The sequence below is a fragment of the Diadema antillarum genome, unplaced genomic scaffold, assembly GCF_040938485.1.
Source record: "Diadema antillarum isolate AM-2024a unplaced genomic scaffold, OU_Dant_1.0 scf00000033, whole genome shotgun sequence".
NCBI classification, from domain to species: Eukaryota; Metazoa; Echinodermata; class Echinoidea; order Diadematoida; family Diadematidae; genus Diadema; species Diadema antillarum.
Window position 1 is genome coordinate 1,270,859 of NW_027270922.1, and position 16,568 is coordinate 1,287,426.

Here is a 16,568-nt window from a genome sequence, read left to right on the forward strand (position 1 = left end):
TTTGTTTGATGTCTTTTATACAAAAATAAACAGGACAGAATTTGTATCTGCCCACTGGCGACTGAGCCAGTGCTGTGAAATTGAAAAACGTGATAGCCACGGTACTGCAAGAGTTGCCCATGGCAGGTATTCGAGCTCTCGTATGGCCGCTGAATACTTGCCTTTTGAGGGAGTTGATTGTTCATCAAAGGTATAGCTATGACATCATTTCACAAATCATAGTGTATTATTTGGGATATCGTCATAAAAAGTAACGTCATTTTCCAAATAATATACCACTAAGTGTGAAACATGCCAACATTATGAAATAGTATACAAATGACGCACAGGTCTGAGTGCGTCAGTCGGAATTGTGTGCATAAGGTAACTATGGAATGCTTAACCCACGAGGCGAAGCCGAGTGGGTTTAGGCTAAATTCCATAGTTACCGCATGCACACTATATTCCGACTGATGCACGAAAAAGACATGTGCGTCATCTGATTTATAGAATGGGTAATTTTCTTGTCAAAAACCCATTTTTCTATCGTGTTACCCAATGACAAAATTACTGGATGCATTTCCTTTTGGCTTGCCGTAAACGAGCATGCATCAGTTTTTACTGGACGCACGGCCAACCGTGCATCAGTTTTTACTGGACGCATGGCCAACCTGAGTGCGCGAACGCTTGCTTTAGTGCGCGAACCTTTGTTACAAGTACGCGTACTCTTGCTAAGTGCGCGATAACATGTTTACCACTGTGACTCAGCGTGCGGCCAGTAAAAATGAACACATAGCTCTCGACCAATCAGATCGCAGGATTCTCGCTACCCATTCTATAATTGAAAATATATATGGTCACATGAAGCTCTTTCAGCTAATCATAAGATGATACATTTTTCATCCAAAATATAATCACATGTAGGAATGGGCAGTGACTCATTATTAGCTTTCAAAGTCACTAAAAACAAGATTTCCTTTTTTTTCTCGCTATTCATTCACAAGTGAGTTTCATGACTGTATCATCTGCAGAATGCAGAGGTTTGCATTAGTTTCATGCTGTATCACAAAATACAATATCTGAAGTTGTGCAATGACTGCTACATAGTGACAAGTAAAGATAACTGTTGTCCACATTGGCAACTTTCAAGATGGATACCTCTTGATTAAAACTCCAGCATGTAGATGGATTATAATGGGTGAAAAATTTGTGCTTTTAACCCTATATTAACTGGATCCCCCCCCCCCCTCGACATTTTGCGCCATGATTCCACAACGCGCAGAAATTTTGCCATGTCGTTTAATGACTTTTTTCATTGAAGTCTCCCGCATATTTTGAGACCAGAATAGGGTTAAATCTCTACCTTTGAAGCTTTGTACCTTATAATGTAACGATGCTTTGAATTTTCTAAATGCTTTATTCATCTTGGAAATACTTTTCAGAAGCTTTAAATAAGCACAGAAATTACGCTTTCTTCTGAAAGAAATATAAATGACAAACAGAAGCAGTAAAAAAAAAAAAGACAATTGAACATCCCCATATGACCATGTATTGCATCACTACTGTACGAATGACAATAACACAACTTGCCCTCTGTGCTAAGGCTCTTTTGGAGTTCAGTGAGCGACTCAGGGAAGCCAGGCATCAGATTGACTTCATGTAAACTCCATGGCACTCTCACAAACTGCACAACTGTGGGAGGAAGTTCCCTGGAGCCATCCTTTTAATGACGGCCTTGGGGTGAGAGTGTTGTTCCCGGACTGATCTGTGGCTGAGTTCTGACGAGCAGGCTTGGATTGTGTCACAAATTATTTTAGATCCGAAGATGAGGCTTCTCCTTAACCATGTACCTGATTGTTGGATAAGAAATGGAAAGACAGAAAGGAGCAACAGTATGTCAATGTGCGAATTCTTCATGACAGTACAACAGTAATTAGTTCAAAGTACCATTACATTACAAAATATATACATGAAGAAAAAAAAATAAACAGTCCCTCTTCTCAAGCCCTGATATATGTGTGAGGGAAGAATAAAACAATCAGTACAATATGGGAATTCAGAGCACATGAAGCAAATTTGAAAGACGCAAGCTTTAAAATGCAGTTCAAAGTTACACACTTGTTTCACGTGTATACTCACCAACATTTCTTTTTTAACGTTGCACTTTTTTTTAAAACAACACTTTACACTTGTCAATGTTACATCACAACCATTCATGGCGTTCATAGAAATCCAGACGGCCCTACACATGACCTTTACCATAAGACATAGCATCATTTTCTTCATCAAGTACTGTCTCTCTACACAAGCCTACATGAGGGAGGAATGTGTCTTACTTGTCAAGAACCTCCCAGAACTTGAGCAGTCTGGCCTTGTCCAGGTGGCGCTTGCTTCGGCTGATGTCCATGATGTGCACATTCCACTTCTTGACGTTGGGGTCCACCTTGAACTCCTCATACTTGAGGTGGAATCCGCGGACTGTGGGTGTGGGAAGAAGAGCGGGCAAAGTCATGAGAGGAACTCTTTATTCTGACAAGCAACATATCAATGATGGGCCACTGCAGGGGAACCATGTTTTGAGGACCTCAAAGGCACGACAATTATCTTGCTATATCAGGAGACAAGAACAGAAAAATATAAAGAGTTGTAACTACAAAATCACTTTGTGTTAAGAGGAATTTCATATACACAACAATCCTTATAATGAGGTTCTGCTGTATATGCAAGAAGCCTGCTCACAAAGGTGTCACACTAATAAGTCTATAAGGTTCTATCACTTTTCACAGCCATGAAATACACCAAGGGGTAAAAATGAATTTCCAACTTAAATTTTGTTGTTGGGAAAAATTGTTACAACAACTGCTCACTGTTCTAAGTGTAAAGTAGACTTGGTTTATGTATACGTGTCTAACAGTCAATTTGTGTGGGATTGAAATAATCTTCACATCATCTGATGATGGCATGAATGATTAAGAAACGACAGATGGAATCACAAGTGAAATAGACATACTCCTTGCAAAGATGTCCACAGGGTTGTTTCCGTTCATCCACGGCCATCCTTTGAACTGCCAGGTGGGACCCTGCACGAAGACGGCAACCACGCGATCCCTGTCCACACAGCCCAAAGACAGACAGAAAGACGGACAGACAGATGGACAGACGGACGGACAGACAGACAGACACATGGAGACAAAGACACAGACAGATAAGAACATGACATATCAAGTACACATTAGATAGGATTTGAGATACAACTGGAACCACGTCCATATCTCACAGAAGGCATTTCATGAAGCATTTTGTCAGACGAAGTTGTCGGACAAATTTGCTCTCAGCCAATCAGATGCAAGGATTTCAGTAGCTTGTAACAGTTTGTCAGAAAAATATCAGACCAAAATGCTTCATGATATGCCTCAGATCTCATTTGCACTTACGAGAATGCTCTGCATTTGATGCCAACAGTAACAATGCACCAACAATACAATAGCACAATATACCACTGTACCAAAGTTATTTATCGGATAAAATGACTGGAAAACGAAAGATAGCAAGAAGATGTGCACGCGTCGCGTCCCTTCACAACTAAAATCACTAAGGCCTGATTACTGCAGCCCTAAGATGAGACAAGTGAATATCATTAAAACACAAAGACATCACACTAACTAGGGAACTGTAAAAAATGCCTTCACAAAACCTGTGTTCCATCCAGACTAAGTGTTGGTGGTGGAGCTTACTTCAAGCCAATTTCATACGTGAAGTTGGATGTCAAGATCTGGCAGATGATTAAATGCCATAGATTGGGAGAAAGAAATGTTTGAAATGTTTTCTGCACACAAGCTTTTCCTTCCAGATAGGAAAAACAACAACAACCACCATCAAACTCTGCCCTCTGACTCCATCTTTGTCTCTTTCATTTAAATCAATAAATGAGAACACAATTTGTTTCCAAGCTGTCTTTGTGCAGTCCTCAGTGCATGCTCTGCATTCACTTCATCTGTACACATGTGACCACTGATTTGAACATATTCACTTGCCAAATCCGGTGCCAATCTACCCAGCAGGTTTGACTTTGCTTCTAGTCTGCAATAAAATTTGCCTTTCCTCATGAACAGGAACCAAGATATCAGATTTAACTGCAGACAAAAAGCCAATGTCTACCTTCTACCAGAATGGAGATTCAAGATCTCGTGACTCACCAGTCCTGCGGCGACAGCTTGGTGACCGTGTCGATGACGCGGTACGGCACCGTGCTGCCGTCGTCTTTCCGCCTCTGGATCAACACGTCATTCTCCTTCCTCGCTCCCTGCCTCTTCTTTTCATCCGACGTGACAAATCTGACAAATACCAAGACGGATGAAGAGTTTAAAGGGACTGTACAGTACTGGTTGAGGTAAGGGATTCATGTTTTGAACATTTCTAAGTGAGATAATGAGAAACCTCTTATGAAATATGAAAGAGCATATAATTTTAAGAAGGATTCAACGTTTATTTGATGAAAATTGGTTTTCAAATGGCTGAGATATCCAAAAAAGTGATAATAATAAAAGGCGACATGCCCCAACTTTATTAGGATCTCTTTGTTTCACCTTGTTTTTGGATATCTCAGCCATTTCAAAACCGATTTTCATCAAATAAACTTTTGATACCCTTTAGAATTGCATGCTCTGTGACATCTCATAGAGTGGTTTCTGAATATCTCGCAAAACGTTAAAAGCTAAATCCTCACCTCGACCAGAACTGTACACACCCTTTAACCAACACTTTCACAGAACGAGACCCAACAAATAGTGAAGAGCACAGACACTGCACATAGAGAAGATTACAAGGGCAGAAACAGCACAAGAAATCAGTATATGTATTGTAATGGTATACACAGATCCTTTCTTTGCTTGAGGCTAAGCTCACATTAGGGTAATTCTAAATTGATTAATGCAACCACACACAATTAAAGGAAGATGCTCTTGAAGTGAAGCAACACTCCAAAATCATTTTGGAGAGATTACAAACAAAGAATAAATAAAATAACAATAGTGAGGAATATGCACTTCAGAGAAATTTTCATGGTGCCATGATACTGGCCACAATCAAAACTAGATACAAATGGTGACATCATTGTCATCTTATAGGTCTCCAATGGGTCTGCTCACAACTCTTTGCTAAATTTCCATATCTTTATGCGAAAAGAAAAAGATGTACCCTCTGCATTAAAGGACAAGTTCACCTTCATAAACATAAGGATTGAGAGAATGTAGCAATATTAGTAGAACACATCATTGAAATTTTGAGGAAAATCAGACAATCCGTTCAAAAGTTATGAATTTTTGAAGTTTTTGTGCAGTACCCGCTGGATGAGAAGACTACTGCAGTGTATGAATAACTTAGATGTCACATGCGTACAACAATATAAGGAAAATATAAAGAGAATTTCACAAAATTCCATCTTTTGAAAAAAGTACACATTCCCCTGCCTCGTTACCGACAAATGTTATGGGTAATATTATTCCCCCTGCCTTTAGAAAGAGGCAAGTCAAGTGCTCTTTTATTATGCGAAAAAAGTGAAAATATGTTGAATTTTCTTTTACATTTTCTTTATACTGTTGTACGCATATGACTCACAAGCTGTAGTAGTCTCCTCATCCAGCGGTTCCAACACAAAAATTTAAAAAATTCATAACTTTTGCATCGATTGTCCAATTTTCCTCAAACTTTCACTGATGTGCTCTACTATTATTGTTGCATTTTCTCAATCCTTATGTTTATGAAGGTGAACTTGTCCTTTAAATGACCACAATGGAGACTCATAGGAAGGTGAGATTTTAGTTGCTATCACCTAAGCACACAATTTGTATAACATTAATCTATATAAACCAATGGGACAGCTGTGAGACAATAATATCAACGCTTCATCTACATGTAGTTTGGATTATGTCCACCAATATCATTGTGTTTTGGTTTTTCTTTGACATGCAAAATTCTGCAAATTTGTTAAATGAGGTTCAACTGCAATGAACTTCTGATTTGTTCTATTTCAATCTCTGTATTAAAGTCAACTCAAACATGGAGAGCCAGTTCATATCCCATTGCCACACATCAACCCAATGAGGGCTCACCTGAAGTCTTGTAACAGATCCTTGGCGTTGTAGAGAGTGATGAGTGCCGTGTTGGCCGCTGGGACGATGATAATGGGGGTGCGGGATACCCTCTTGGTGGGAGTCTGGGCCTTGGGGGTGGAAGCTGGCTCTGGTCTTGGGGCGGGGGTGGGGGCAACTGGCTTGCGAACGGGTGTGGCATCCTGGACACAGAGACAAGATTACAATAGGAGAAGGTCGATATCTCTGATAGTTCCATGACATTTGCTCCTGGGAAAATTGCTCCCATGAAATATATGCATGCTACGCCAAACATAAATGGTCATGTGACTATAAATGTTGAAGTAAGACAAACACATATGAAGAAACCATTAAAAAAAAATCACTAACATGATAAAAAAGGGTCATGACAATTGTAATCTGCACAAATCATCTCATATGGTGACACACACACCCACCTCAGAAAAGGGGAAAAAAAGAGGCCAACTTGGTCATGTGACTGCCCCATTACTCATGCAATATATTCTCTTTGTGGCAGAGTTCTTGTTCTTTGAGAGCAGATTTTACTCATTACTCACCGGTGCTGGCTTGTTGAGATTTGACATGCCATGGAAGGACCCCATGTGAGTACCGCCAGTATCAATCTTGAATCCTTCCGTCTCTGTCATGGGACAAATATGAATCCAGGATTTATTGAATGATTCACAATTCATGTACACCCACACAATGACATATCTATATATATGTGAATGTCTAAAAAAGGCATTGTACAACTATGGTAAATATTTCCCATGAATATATGTACATTCAGTAAACATGCAAACATTAAATGATTATGTAAATTCACTTGCAAAGAAGAGTATTAAAGCAATGGTTGAAAAAAGGGAGACTTTGAAGTCATTTGTGTGACATCCCCTTCACACAAGTGCACATAAATGTTTGCTCACAATAGGAATGAAAACATCACTTTCTCACCACCAAAGGCATATCATTTTACTCAAATCAGTCAAAATTTCATGCTATAATCAGTGAGATTCTATTCAGAGTACAAAAAGTTTGGCCACAGGATTAAAAACAAACAAACCAAAACACAAACATTTTCACTTTGGAAAAGATTCATGTCTAGCAAATCAAACACAAATGTAATGCCAATGGCAATTCGACCTGAATGAAAGATTCATTTGAGTCTACAACCCAATAGTTTGCAGTTTTAATTTCATTGATATTCTGATGTCATATTTCATTGCACACCATTTTGATCTTCAGGTACGCATGTAGATCCGTCAAAGTGCATGACAAATTCATATAGAATGAACAGATGCTGTTGTCTCTGTATCCGGTATATATATATATTTTTTTTCTTTTTTCTTTTTTTTTTTGTCGTCTAGCCTCTGTTTCTGCTTTTACCTTCTTTCCGCTTGAATCTCTCCTGATCGTATCTGTTGTAGAGCTGAGCGGTCTGCTGCACAGGTTTCCTTCTCTCCGGCTTTGAAGAGAAAAAAACAAATATGATCAATTCCATGAAAAATATCTGGATGATACAGCCTTCATATTTTGGAGTTTGTTTGTTTTATTTTTGTTTTAATTACTTATTTATTTTTTTGCAACCAGTATTACACCATTGCAACCAGTTTTACACTGTAACTAAACAAAAGTATCAATAGTGCTGGTACCAGGAATCATACTTTCAGATAAATAAGCAGAGTTGCTTAGTTTCACATTAATAATGTACATAGTGCCTTGTAAATCAATAGACCAGTCTTCTGATATATTTGCTCATTCTGCACACCTTCTTAGAGCTCTACAAATTTGTTTTGTTTTGTTTTGTTTGTGTGTGTTTTTTTTTTCAGAACAAACAGGAAGCTGTGACTACTTCAAAGGTTGCCTGAGGCTTGGCTGACAGTGCAACAATTAATGTAATGGCTGTAAATTGGATTCAAAATATCTGCAAGTGTTTAAAAACAACGGGTGATTTTCCTTGTGCTTGGAGGCATTTCATTCCTGTGAAAAAGAAAGAACACATTGTGACATGTTTCAGAATGCATTGTACTGTATAAGTTGTTATTTTCGCGAGGGTTTAATATTCGCGAATTTTGGGAATCACAGCTGGATCGCGAATTTAACAACACGCGAAAATGTCTCTATGCGCCCTGTTAATAGTGCATTAATGGAAGCGTCGGCATCAATTCGCGAAACCAACATCTCGTGAAAATGTCTATGGCCTCGTCATACGTGAAAATAACAGCGTATACAGTAATAGAGTTAAAGGGTATCCATACTGTAGACGGTGTATGTGATACCTGACTCTGTGAGGGGGTCTGGTGTGTGTTCTGGGACTGAGCTTGCTGACTCTGCTTCCCTTCTTCCCTGGCTTTCACTGACTGCAGGATGGCAAAGATATTCTTGAATTCCTGTGGGAAAACAAAAAAAAAATCTAAAAAAATAAACAAAGCAACACTTTACATCACATAACATAACACTTACAACAATCAGTATATGCACACTACTTTCATTCTCAAATGAAAGAGAAGGGATATGTTTGTGAATCATAATAAAAATGCAATCACTTTAAATAACTCTTCCAGTTAGGGTTTGACGTCTGAGACTAGAACCAGTTACAAGGCAACTAACAGGGGGGAAAAAAAAGTCCACTAGCATACTTCGAATGATTTCTCATGCTGAAAAGGCCTAGAGGTTGAAAATGTATGGTGACACAAAACTAAGAGTGCAGATATCAACTAAGAGTCCTTAGTCTGAACATTTGTGATGACAGCGTAGTAATTTGTAAAGACAAATCATTACAGTGATAGCCGTTTCTTGGAGTTTAACTTTAATACCATATACATACATACTAGTCACAACATTATCATTTTTTTGAAAAAAAGACAACCAAACTGTAAACGTGAGTTGATATGATGAGACGTTGCCCATATCTAGGTTAATAGACACAGGAGGCTCCCATTACAATGAACACCGTTGTATCAAAACTGTGTTACATTCCTCACAATGAAGGAGACATTCAGGTCCCAAGATTATTATCACTGACATCCATGGTGCAAACTTCCCTTCAGTCATGACAAGATTTCAATACAACAAAACCCAACTGCCAGTATTGAGGACTTTGTTATAATGGGAGTGCTCTGTAGTGAGTTTATGAAACAGTTGGTTTACACTTTATAGGTATTTCATGTTGCTCATATCTAGGTTAATGGACACATACATGTATAAGTTTATGAAAGAGATATGAAACTATGTTCACGATACAGGAAGAGGACGTTTGTCACCTAATCCATCCTATTCTTTAAAGTGGGAAGCAGTTTCCACAGATTGTGGTTTAAATGCAAACCTATCCAAGACACCAACAGCATGAGAACTGGGAGCAGACCAGGTATTAGGGAAATGCGGATCAACTTGTCTGCCCAGCTACATGTAGTACAGACAAAAGTCCAGTCGGTGCCAGTCACATTGATAAAGAGAAGAGCACCAGCTCACCTTGCCATTACTCCGGAGCACCGAAGTCCTCGTCCGCCAGTAGCGCTCCCTGCTCATAATGTCGCGAGAGACGTCGACCTCGGCGTCGATGAAGCTGCGCTGCTCTAGGATACCCATGCCCAGTGTGTCGTCGTCGGGCTTGATGGTGACTCGCTTCTTGATGTGGATCTTGGCCCTGATGGAGGCGATACGCTCGATGGACAGCGTGTCTGACAGGGAGCTGCCAATTTAAGGAGTTAGGGGAAATTTGATTATTTAAAACATATTCCTAAATGCTTACGGAATGACATTGGACACAAAGCACATACACATCATACCTCTATTGCAGGCAACTTCACAAGCAACACAGGCTACATGTTATCTCAAGCTTCATGCATTTTTGATATTTACAACCTGTAACTAAACAAGGCATGTCACGTGACATGATTGGATCCTTCTCAAGCAGTATTGTAAAATGTACTTTTTGTGCATAACATATGTGCATAACATAATGTTTTTCTCGCTGGACCAATTTCACTGTACCTCAATTGCCTAAAGCATCATAAAAGGGGGCATTCCTATACATGTCTTAGTACCTCTTAAACTATGCACTTCATTCTTCACACAAATTTAGAAGTGCCCAAAATTCACATACCGCAAACTATTCCAGCCTTTACAAAAACATGAAAAAACTAGATGTAACCATTCCTGCACAGTTTACTTAAGCTGGAGGCATACCAAGCAATAGTTGTAAGCGATTTAAATCATATCACATGTGCTACATGTATATGCACGCAGGGTGCAAATTCATCTTTCTCTTCATACTACCCTAATTAGAGACAACTTTGAGTGGAAGTGGATTAAAAGTCTTCACCTGATTTGGTTTGTCGTGGCCACAGCGCCTTCCTTGTGATCCTCCAACCTCTCCAACAGACGTTTCTATGGTAACGAGACCACAATGAGAATGCAAACATATACAACACTTATAGTCGCTGCCTGCATTGTTTTCTGGAGAGCGCTGATGGGACTACCCTGGTAAAGAATACCGGAATACAATGAATAACAAATTGCCTACTCTAAGCAAAGAAACAATTATGCAAATCTCGGCAGATGGAGAAAGATCTTCCTAATCCATCATGATGCAATGGAAGTACTGAAATATCAACATCATCAGACTTCGCGTTCTTAAATATATGTTTCTCCCTCTTCAAAGAAATGGAGTATCTTAAGAGAGTAGGAAAATCAGAGTATCCCATGATAGGGACACTGCAGCTGCAATGCACAGCTCCAGAGCTGTAGATTGTAGCAATTTCACACAGATTTAGATTCATCAATAAATGTACATATATACATATATATATAATGGATGCATTCTTGCATTCTAACATATCACAAGTGTGCTCGATGGAGTTGAAATGCTTCTTTAGTAAGGCTGACAGTTTATCCATTGCTCCTGACAACTTTCAAAGTTCTATCAAATGAAGTCAATATCCCATTAATGACAATATGATGTCTCCCTCCTCCATCACTAGTGAACTTTACATCTGTGATGCAACGCTATAGAGACCACGCTAATTAGGCAAAAGATGATGTTTTTCACATGCGCGAGACAGCTGTTTCCATTGTCCAACCCAGGAGGCTGTGTCGTCTTAGCGTTCGCGTCTCAGGTCTACAGCTCGCTAATACCTGTAATTAAATTAAACAAGTGTTTTAGATTGCTGCATACCTTGTCCTGTTTGACTTCTTCATCCTCAAAGCGAATGATCTTTGAGGGTTCTGAAGGTGGTTCTTCTGCTGGTCTTTTGAATACTGGAACAGAAAGAGAACCAATGTCAATATTCATTCCACAGTATCCAATGAGAACAAAAATTAAAGATACATGTACCATAGCAAAATCTCCTTTCAGTGGCATCCTTCTCACATTCCTCACAAAAAGTCCCATCAGAGCGAAATATTGAATGATTACAAAATTTGTTTACAGCTACTGAAATATACAATAATTAAGTTTGAGTAGATGATTTATATCAAAGAAGATTCAGGTCAAGTTTGATGACCAACAATAACTGTAAAAGTGTCTAATATTTACAATTCATCTCTCAATTCCATGAGTTTCAATTCCTCCTGATCAATATAGCACCATAGCAGACAATACAGAGGACTGATGTTCAAACAACTCAAATGAAACAACCTCCCATCCAATAATAACGTTCCATTTAAATCAGGTGTCACAAATTCATCTTTATGTAGTGGAAGATCTGCAATCCAAGGGTTGGCCTGAAATATCCTAAATATTGTCAAGACTTTAATGTTCAGGTAGACACTTGCGTCTTCTATTTCCCACACTAGGCAAGTCAAACAACAAGACTTTCAGCAGTAGCAGCAGCAACAACAACAAACAGCAACAACGTCACCACCACCAACAACAACATACCTTGTGTGGGTCTCTGTCTTGATATTTCCGGGGGTGCACTCTTGTCGATATTCGCAGAGGTTTCTTTTGGGTAAAAATGGAAGAAGAATTCACGATTAGCACACACACACACACACACAAATGATATGAGAATTGAAGAATTTGTTGTTAATGACCCTCATAGTTCTCTGCCAAAACCAAATCACAAAGGTACCCAAGCATGCTAAACTAAGTTTCATGAAATCACCTGCACTATTTTGTCACATGATCATACACATTCAGTGTGACATCATGCATTTGATGTCTCATCTTTTGACACATTTTGTCTGAAACTTATCTTTCTCTTTTCATTTCATGATCACAAACAAATTCTGACAACATTCTGTCCAGATGACCACTAGATTCTTCCCACTGACCTCTGAAGTATCCTACTGGACATACTAAAACATCACACCACACAGTTAGAGAATTTCTAAGCTATACCTCTTGATTTATTTCACAGTTGGAGAAGTCATATAGGGTCAATAGCACAATCAGGGTATGCAATTGTGTAACAGGGGAAAATGAAAAAACTTGGTGACAATGCTTTTTTTGCTGTTTGTTGTAGCTGAGTGTTCAAATTTTCATTTCATGTAAAAAAAGAGTCAAAATTTTGCATTAAACTGCACATAACTTAGCATTTTCATTAGGGGTGTTAAATTACATTGAAATGACTAATATATTGGAAAAATTCATTAAAAAATAAGAGAATATTTTTTTTTCATCTGATATTGCTGTTAGATATTCCTGATAAATATCCCTTTCATTCACCACCAGCTCATAGCCATGACATATCACAAAATATAAAAAAATAAGTTCTTATTGCTCAAATTTGCTCAAATTTCCACACAATAGATTTCTACATATGTTCAATTCATGGCTAAAAAAACAAGGATTTTCAATAAGGGGAAAAGATTCTTTTAAGTAGTCAAATTAGGATATACCTCACTGAAAATACTGAAAAACGGCTGCACTTATTTTCCTCAGCATTTGAAAATGGCTCAAAACTCAAAACTGGCGGAACATTTATTGGCAAACAGCACATCATATTGTAGTGTGTCTTCAGTACTTTAAGGAAAAGCAGAAAAATAAGCTGTTTCTCCATGTATAGCTGTACAGCATGGGTTAAAAGGTCACAATGTCACAAAAATAAGCCAGCATTACACTCCTACCAGGATGGGACTTCAGACCTCATAACTTTCTCCAGCTGAAAGAACCACTGTTTTTTATAGCATGCAAGTAATGCCAGGAAAAAAAATCCATTAATTTGATACCAAACACATAGGGGTAGACTTAAAATATTGACCTCAAATCTTGATTTTACGTAAGTTGTAAAACATTTTTTTGACGCATTACATGGGTTTTGGGGGACTTTTTGGTAACTAATCTTTAATAATTAACAGTAAATGAGAAGAAATTAGCTATTGTCTTACCACATGTGATTACTAATGTCTTAGCATGCTGCATGTGAATTTTTAAGTCAGTTGGGGCATTCTTTTAGAAGTTACAATTTTTTAAAGTGAGAGAGTAATGATTGTATACCCTGTGTGCTTTAATATCACCATAGACAATAAAAATAAATCACTGCTATCAGCAGGACCCATGTATGGATATACTGAAAATAAACTTGAAGCTATGTACAGAATTAACAGTCGATCACCTACATTTTATGAAGGTAAAGATTTAAAGGCCATCTCTGAAACTTGAAATTTGTCTGTATTTTTGCAATGTTTTAATAGATAAATCATAGAATAACTGCACACTTACTTATTTCACCACCAAGGTATGCAAGCAAGTCTCTTCTGTCTGGACGACGAACAACTGGAATGTTTTCAGCCTGGAAGAAAATGATATTATATCTATGAATCAAATTAAATCAATCAGACCGACTGTGCTGTGCAGTTCACACAGAATACAAAGTTTGTGTAGTAAGCAGACACTGGCAGTCACCACAAAGCATAAAATTTGTGTAAAATTTACTTTGAATTCAAGTTGAGACTATATCTGCATGCTCTACAAGAAAATTCAGTATAAACTTCATGCCACATCTCTGTCATTATCATAGGGTGGAAAACATCAGCCATTCTAATCATGAAGTACATTGTACATTGTATGGGCACAGGCTGTATTCATTCATTTATTCATTCATTTACTCAGTGCTCTTTATTCCCATGCTAAATCAACGGTCAAAAATACTACCACACAGTACAAGCCATAATTGTGAGCTAAATATGACAGATATTCCTACCTTTTGTACGATCATGATCCGCAATACACAAAAACAATTTACAAAAAGTTGCAAATGCAAATTGGTTTTAAAAAAAAGGTGATTTCAACACTACATCCCGTTGTAACATCTACAATGTATTTCACACATTTCACAGCAAAACTTCCATATAAACACAGACTAAATAAAAAAAGCTATACTCACAAGAGCCTTTTTGACATAAGCTGTATGGTTAATGTTGTCATGCTTCAAGAGATACAAGATGGATTCAAGAGTGTAGTAACTTTTGGCTTCCCCTTCTTTGCCAGTACTGTGGAAGGAAAAAGTGGATAAATACAACCATAGATATTTAAATGAGACATAAATAAGTAAGATTTACACTTATTGTTCACCATGCCATCCCTCACTGAGCTGACATACAACATTGTTCCACCATCCCATGATAGTTTAAGTGGAGCTGCACGGAGGTGTGAGGTAACCAGCCAGTACTTGACATGTGACAACAATGCACATGGTCGAGCGTGCTTGTATAATTATTTCAAACTTGTGTGTTCATACATCAATGGCTAAATAAACAAATAAAAAAACTGAATGAATGGCAATACATTGTACAGATGTAAAAAAAGAAAATATGACTCTGAGTATGGGAAAAAGGAAAAAGATGTGGTGCATTGATGAGAAGGAGAATGTAAATTGATGAGAAGAAGAAAATATTCTATTTGTTTCAACAAAAATCCAAGTTTTAATAAAAACAAATAGAATTTTTCTTTAGATTCTCTTCATGTACAGTGGACATGTATGTCCATGTGTGTGTATTAAACAAAAAATCACAGTGCGAATTTGCAACCATTTATATATCAGATGTGAGATGGATGAGAAGCAAAGAGGAGGCCTCATGAGCACTGTGGGGAGGGAGCCCCTTAACTACCCCAGAGGTACTCATGAGAGGGAGAGTGCCTTGTGAGATGGAGCCCCCCCCCCCCCCCCCCCCCCCTCATGAGCGGATTTCCTGCATTGATGCAGACCCTGGGACACTGCTGTTGACTTGAGCTTAACTTGACTCTTTGAAGAAAGAAGACTAATGTTAGACAGCTACAGTACAACATATTGTAGTTTTTGTACAGGTCTCTCTTCCTCACTGGGAATTTAGTGTGAAACTCAGCTCAGGTTCCCGTTTAAAGGCACATGGTCCCGGTGGTGTAGTCAAATGCATACGCGGGCTCACGGCGCAAGTTTCCTAGAGACCTACGCTATGGACTCCTCTTTAGCACTTACAGTACCCTGACCCATTACCCCCCGAGTCCAAAGAAGTCCAGTCCACCGTAGTCAGTGGTGTGATCACAGTTCGGCTCATGATTTGGCTGAGGGGGATGGCAGCTTTAGCAAACTTCTTCGGTGATGTCATACTAAGAAGCACATAAGCATGCTTCCTGGCATCACTAGATTGTGTGACGCGCAGAGAAGATAACGAAGGCAACGTTACCTAGCAACACCTACGCGCTTTAGAATTGATGACAGCTCAACTTCGTCAATCTTTGTAATTGTATCATGCTAACGCCGTAAATGGTGATCAGCAGTATCATCAACAGCGCCCTCTCACCCACCTACTTATGCGCCTCCTTTAACTAAAACCTTTTTTCCAAACTTGATCTGTTACTTGTTGTACCTTAGAATATGATATGGTTTATAAATGCACGCTCTATAATAATTTGCCTAATTAACTCATATTTACAATACGTAACGTTAGAAAATTACACTCGAACACGTTACAGCTGCCCGATGGATGCTCTCCTCTGGCCCTGGGCTGGCGCAGCGCAGCTGTTGTGTTGTGATGCTGCGAGACGAGGATGCATGCCTGCCGACGATCTCTCTACCGTCGTCATACTCACACATACAAAGTCAAAGATGACGCCACTTACCCACAGATCACGTAGTTTGTTTTGGTATCCTTCGGCCATGAGAATTCTCCAAATATGACATCATTGTCTCTTTCGTTGATCTCTTTGTTTTGAGAATGATAAAGACGAAGAATACTCAGCACATCGGCCATGGTTAGCGTATCCCTTCACAGGCTGGCGTCCGTCCGATGTGTAGTCAGCACATATCATCACCACATCACACAGAATTATTACACACGGGGGTGCTCTGCGCTCATGCATTGCTAGCCTGCGTGTCACTGCGCTGCATTTGCATGGTACATGTACGTAGTGATGTACGGAAGAATTGCAAGTCCCATACTAAACGCGGTTGCTCTATCTTGCTCGCTGGCTGACTCCCTTAGTCTTCTTTCAAGCACCTCTGATCACGCTGCTGGAACTAACTAACATTTTACATATAACGATTTATCAATAAG

The 16,568-nt window shown here is 38.8% G+C and overlaps 1 protein-coding gene across 1 annotated transcript; it reads right to left on the reverse strand.

Annotated features, from left to right (window-relative positions):
* Window positions 1–1,311: 1,311 nt before the first annotated feature.
* Window positions 1,312–16,287, reverse strand: LOC139742706 (parafibromin-like). The gene is made up of 15 exons (XM_071653236.1): window positions 16,135–16,287; window positions 14,420–14,525; window positions 13,756–13,825; window positions 11,971–12,033; window positions 11,266–11,348; window positions 10,414–10,478; window positions 9,561–9,780; window positions 8,369–8,479; window positions 7,476–7,554; window positions 6,647–6,729; window positions 6,090–6,271; window positions 4,176–4,313; window positions 2,990–3,087; window positions 2,316–2,457; window positions 1,312–1,829 (listed from the first exon to the last, which is right to left on the reverse strand). The coding sequence occupies exons 1-15, from the start codon at window positions 16,263–16,265 to the stop codon at window positions 1,793–1,795; spliced, it is 1,608 nt and encodes a 535-aa protein (XP_071509337.1). The 5' UTR covers window positions 16,266–16,287; the 3' UTR covers window positions 1,312–1,792.
* Between the last annotated feature and the right edge of the window lie 281 nt (window positions 16,288–16,568).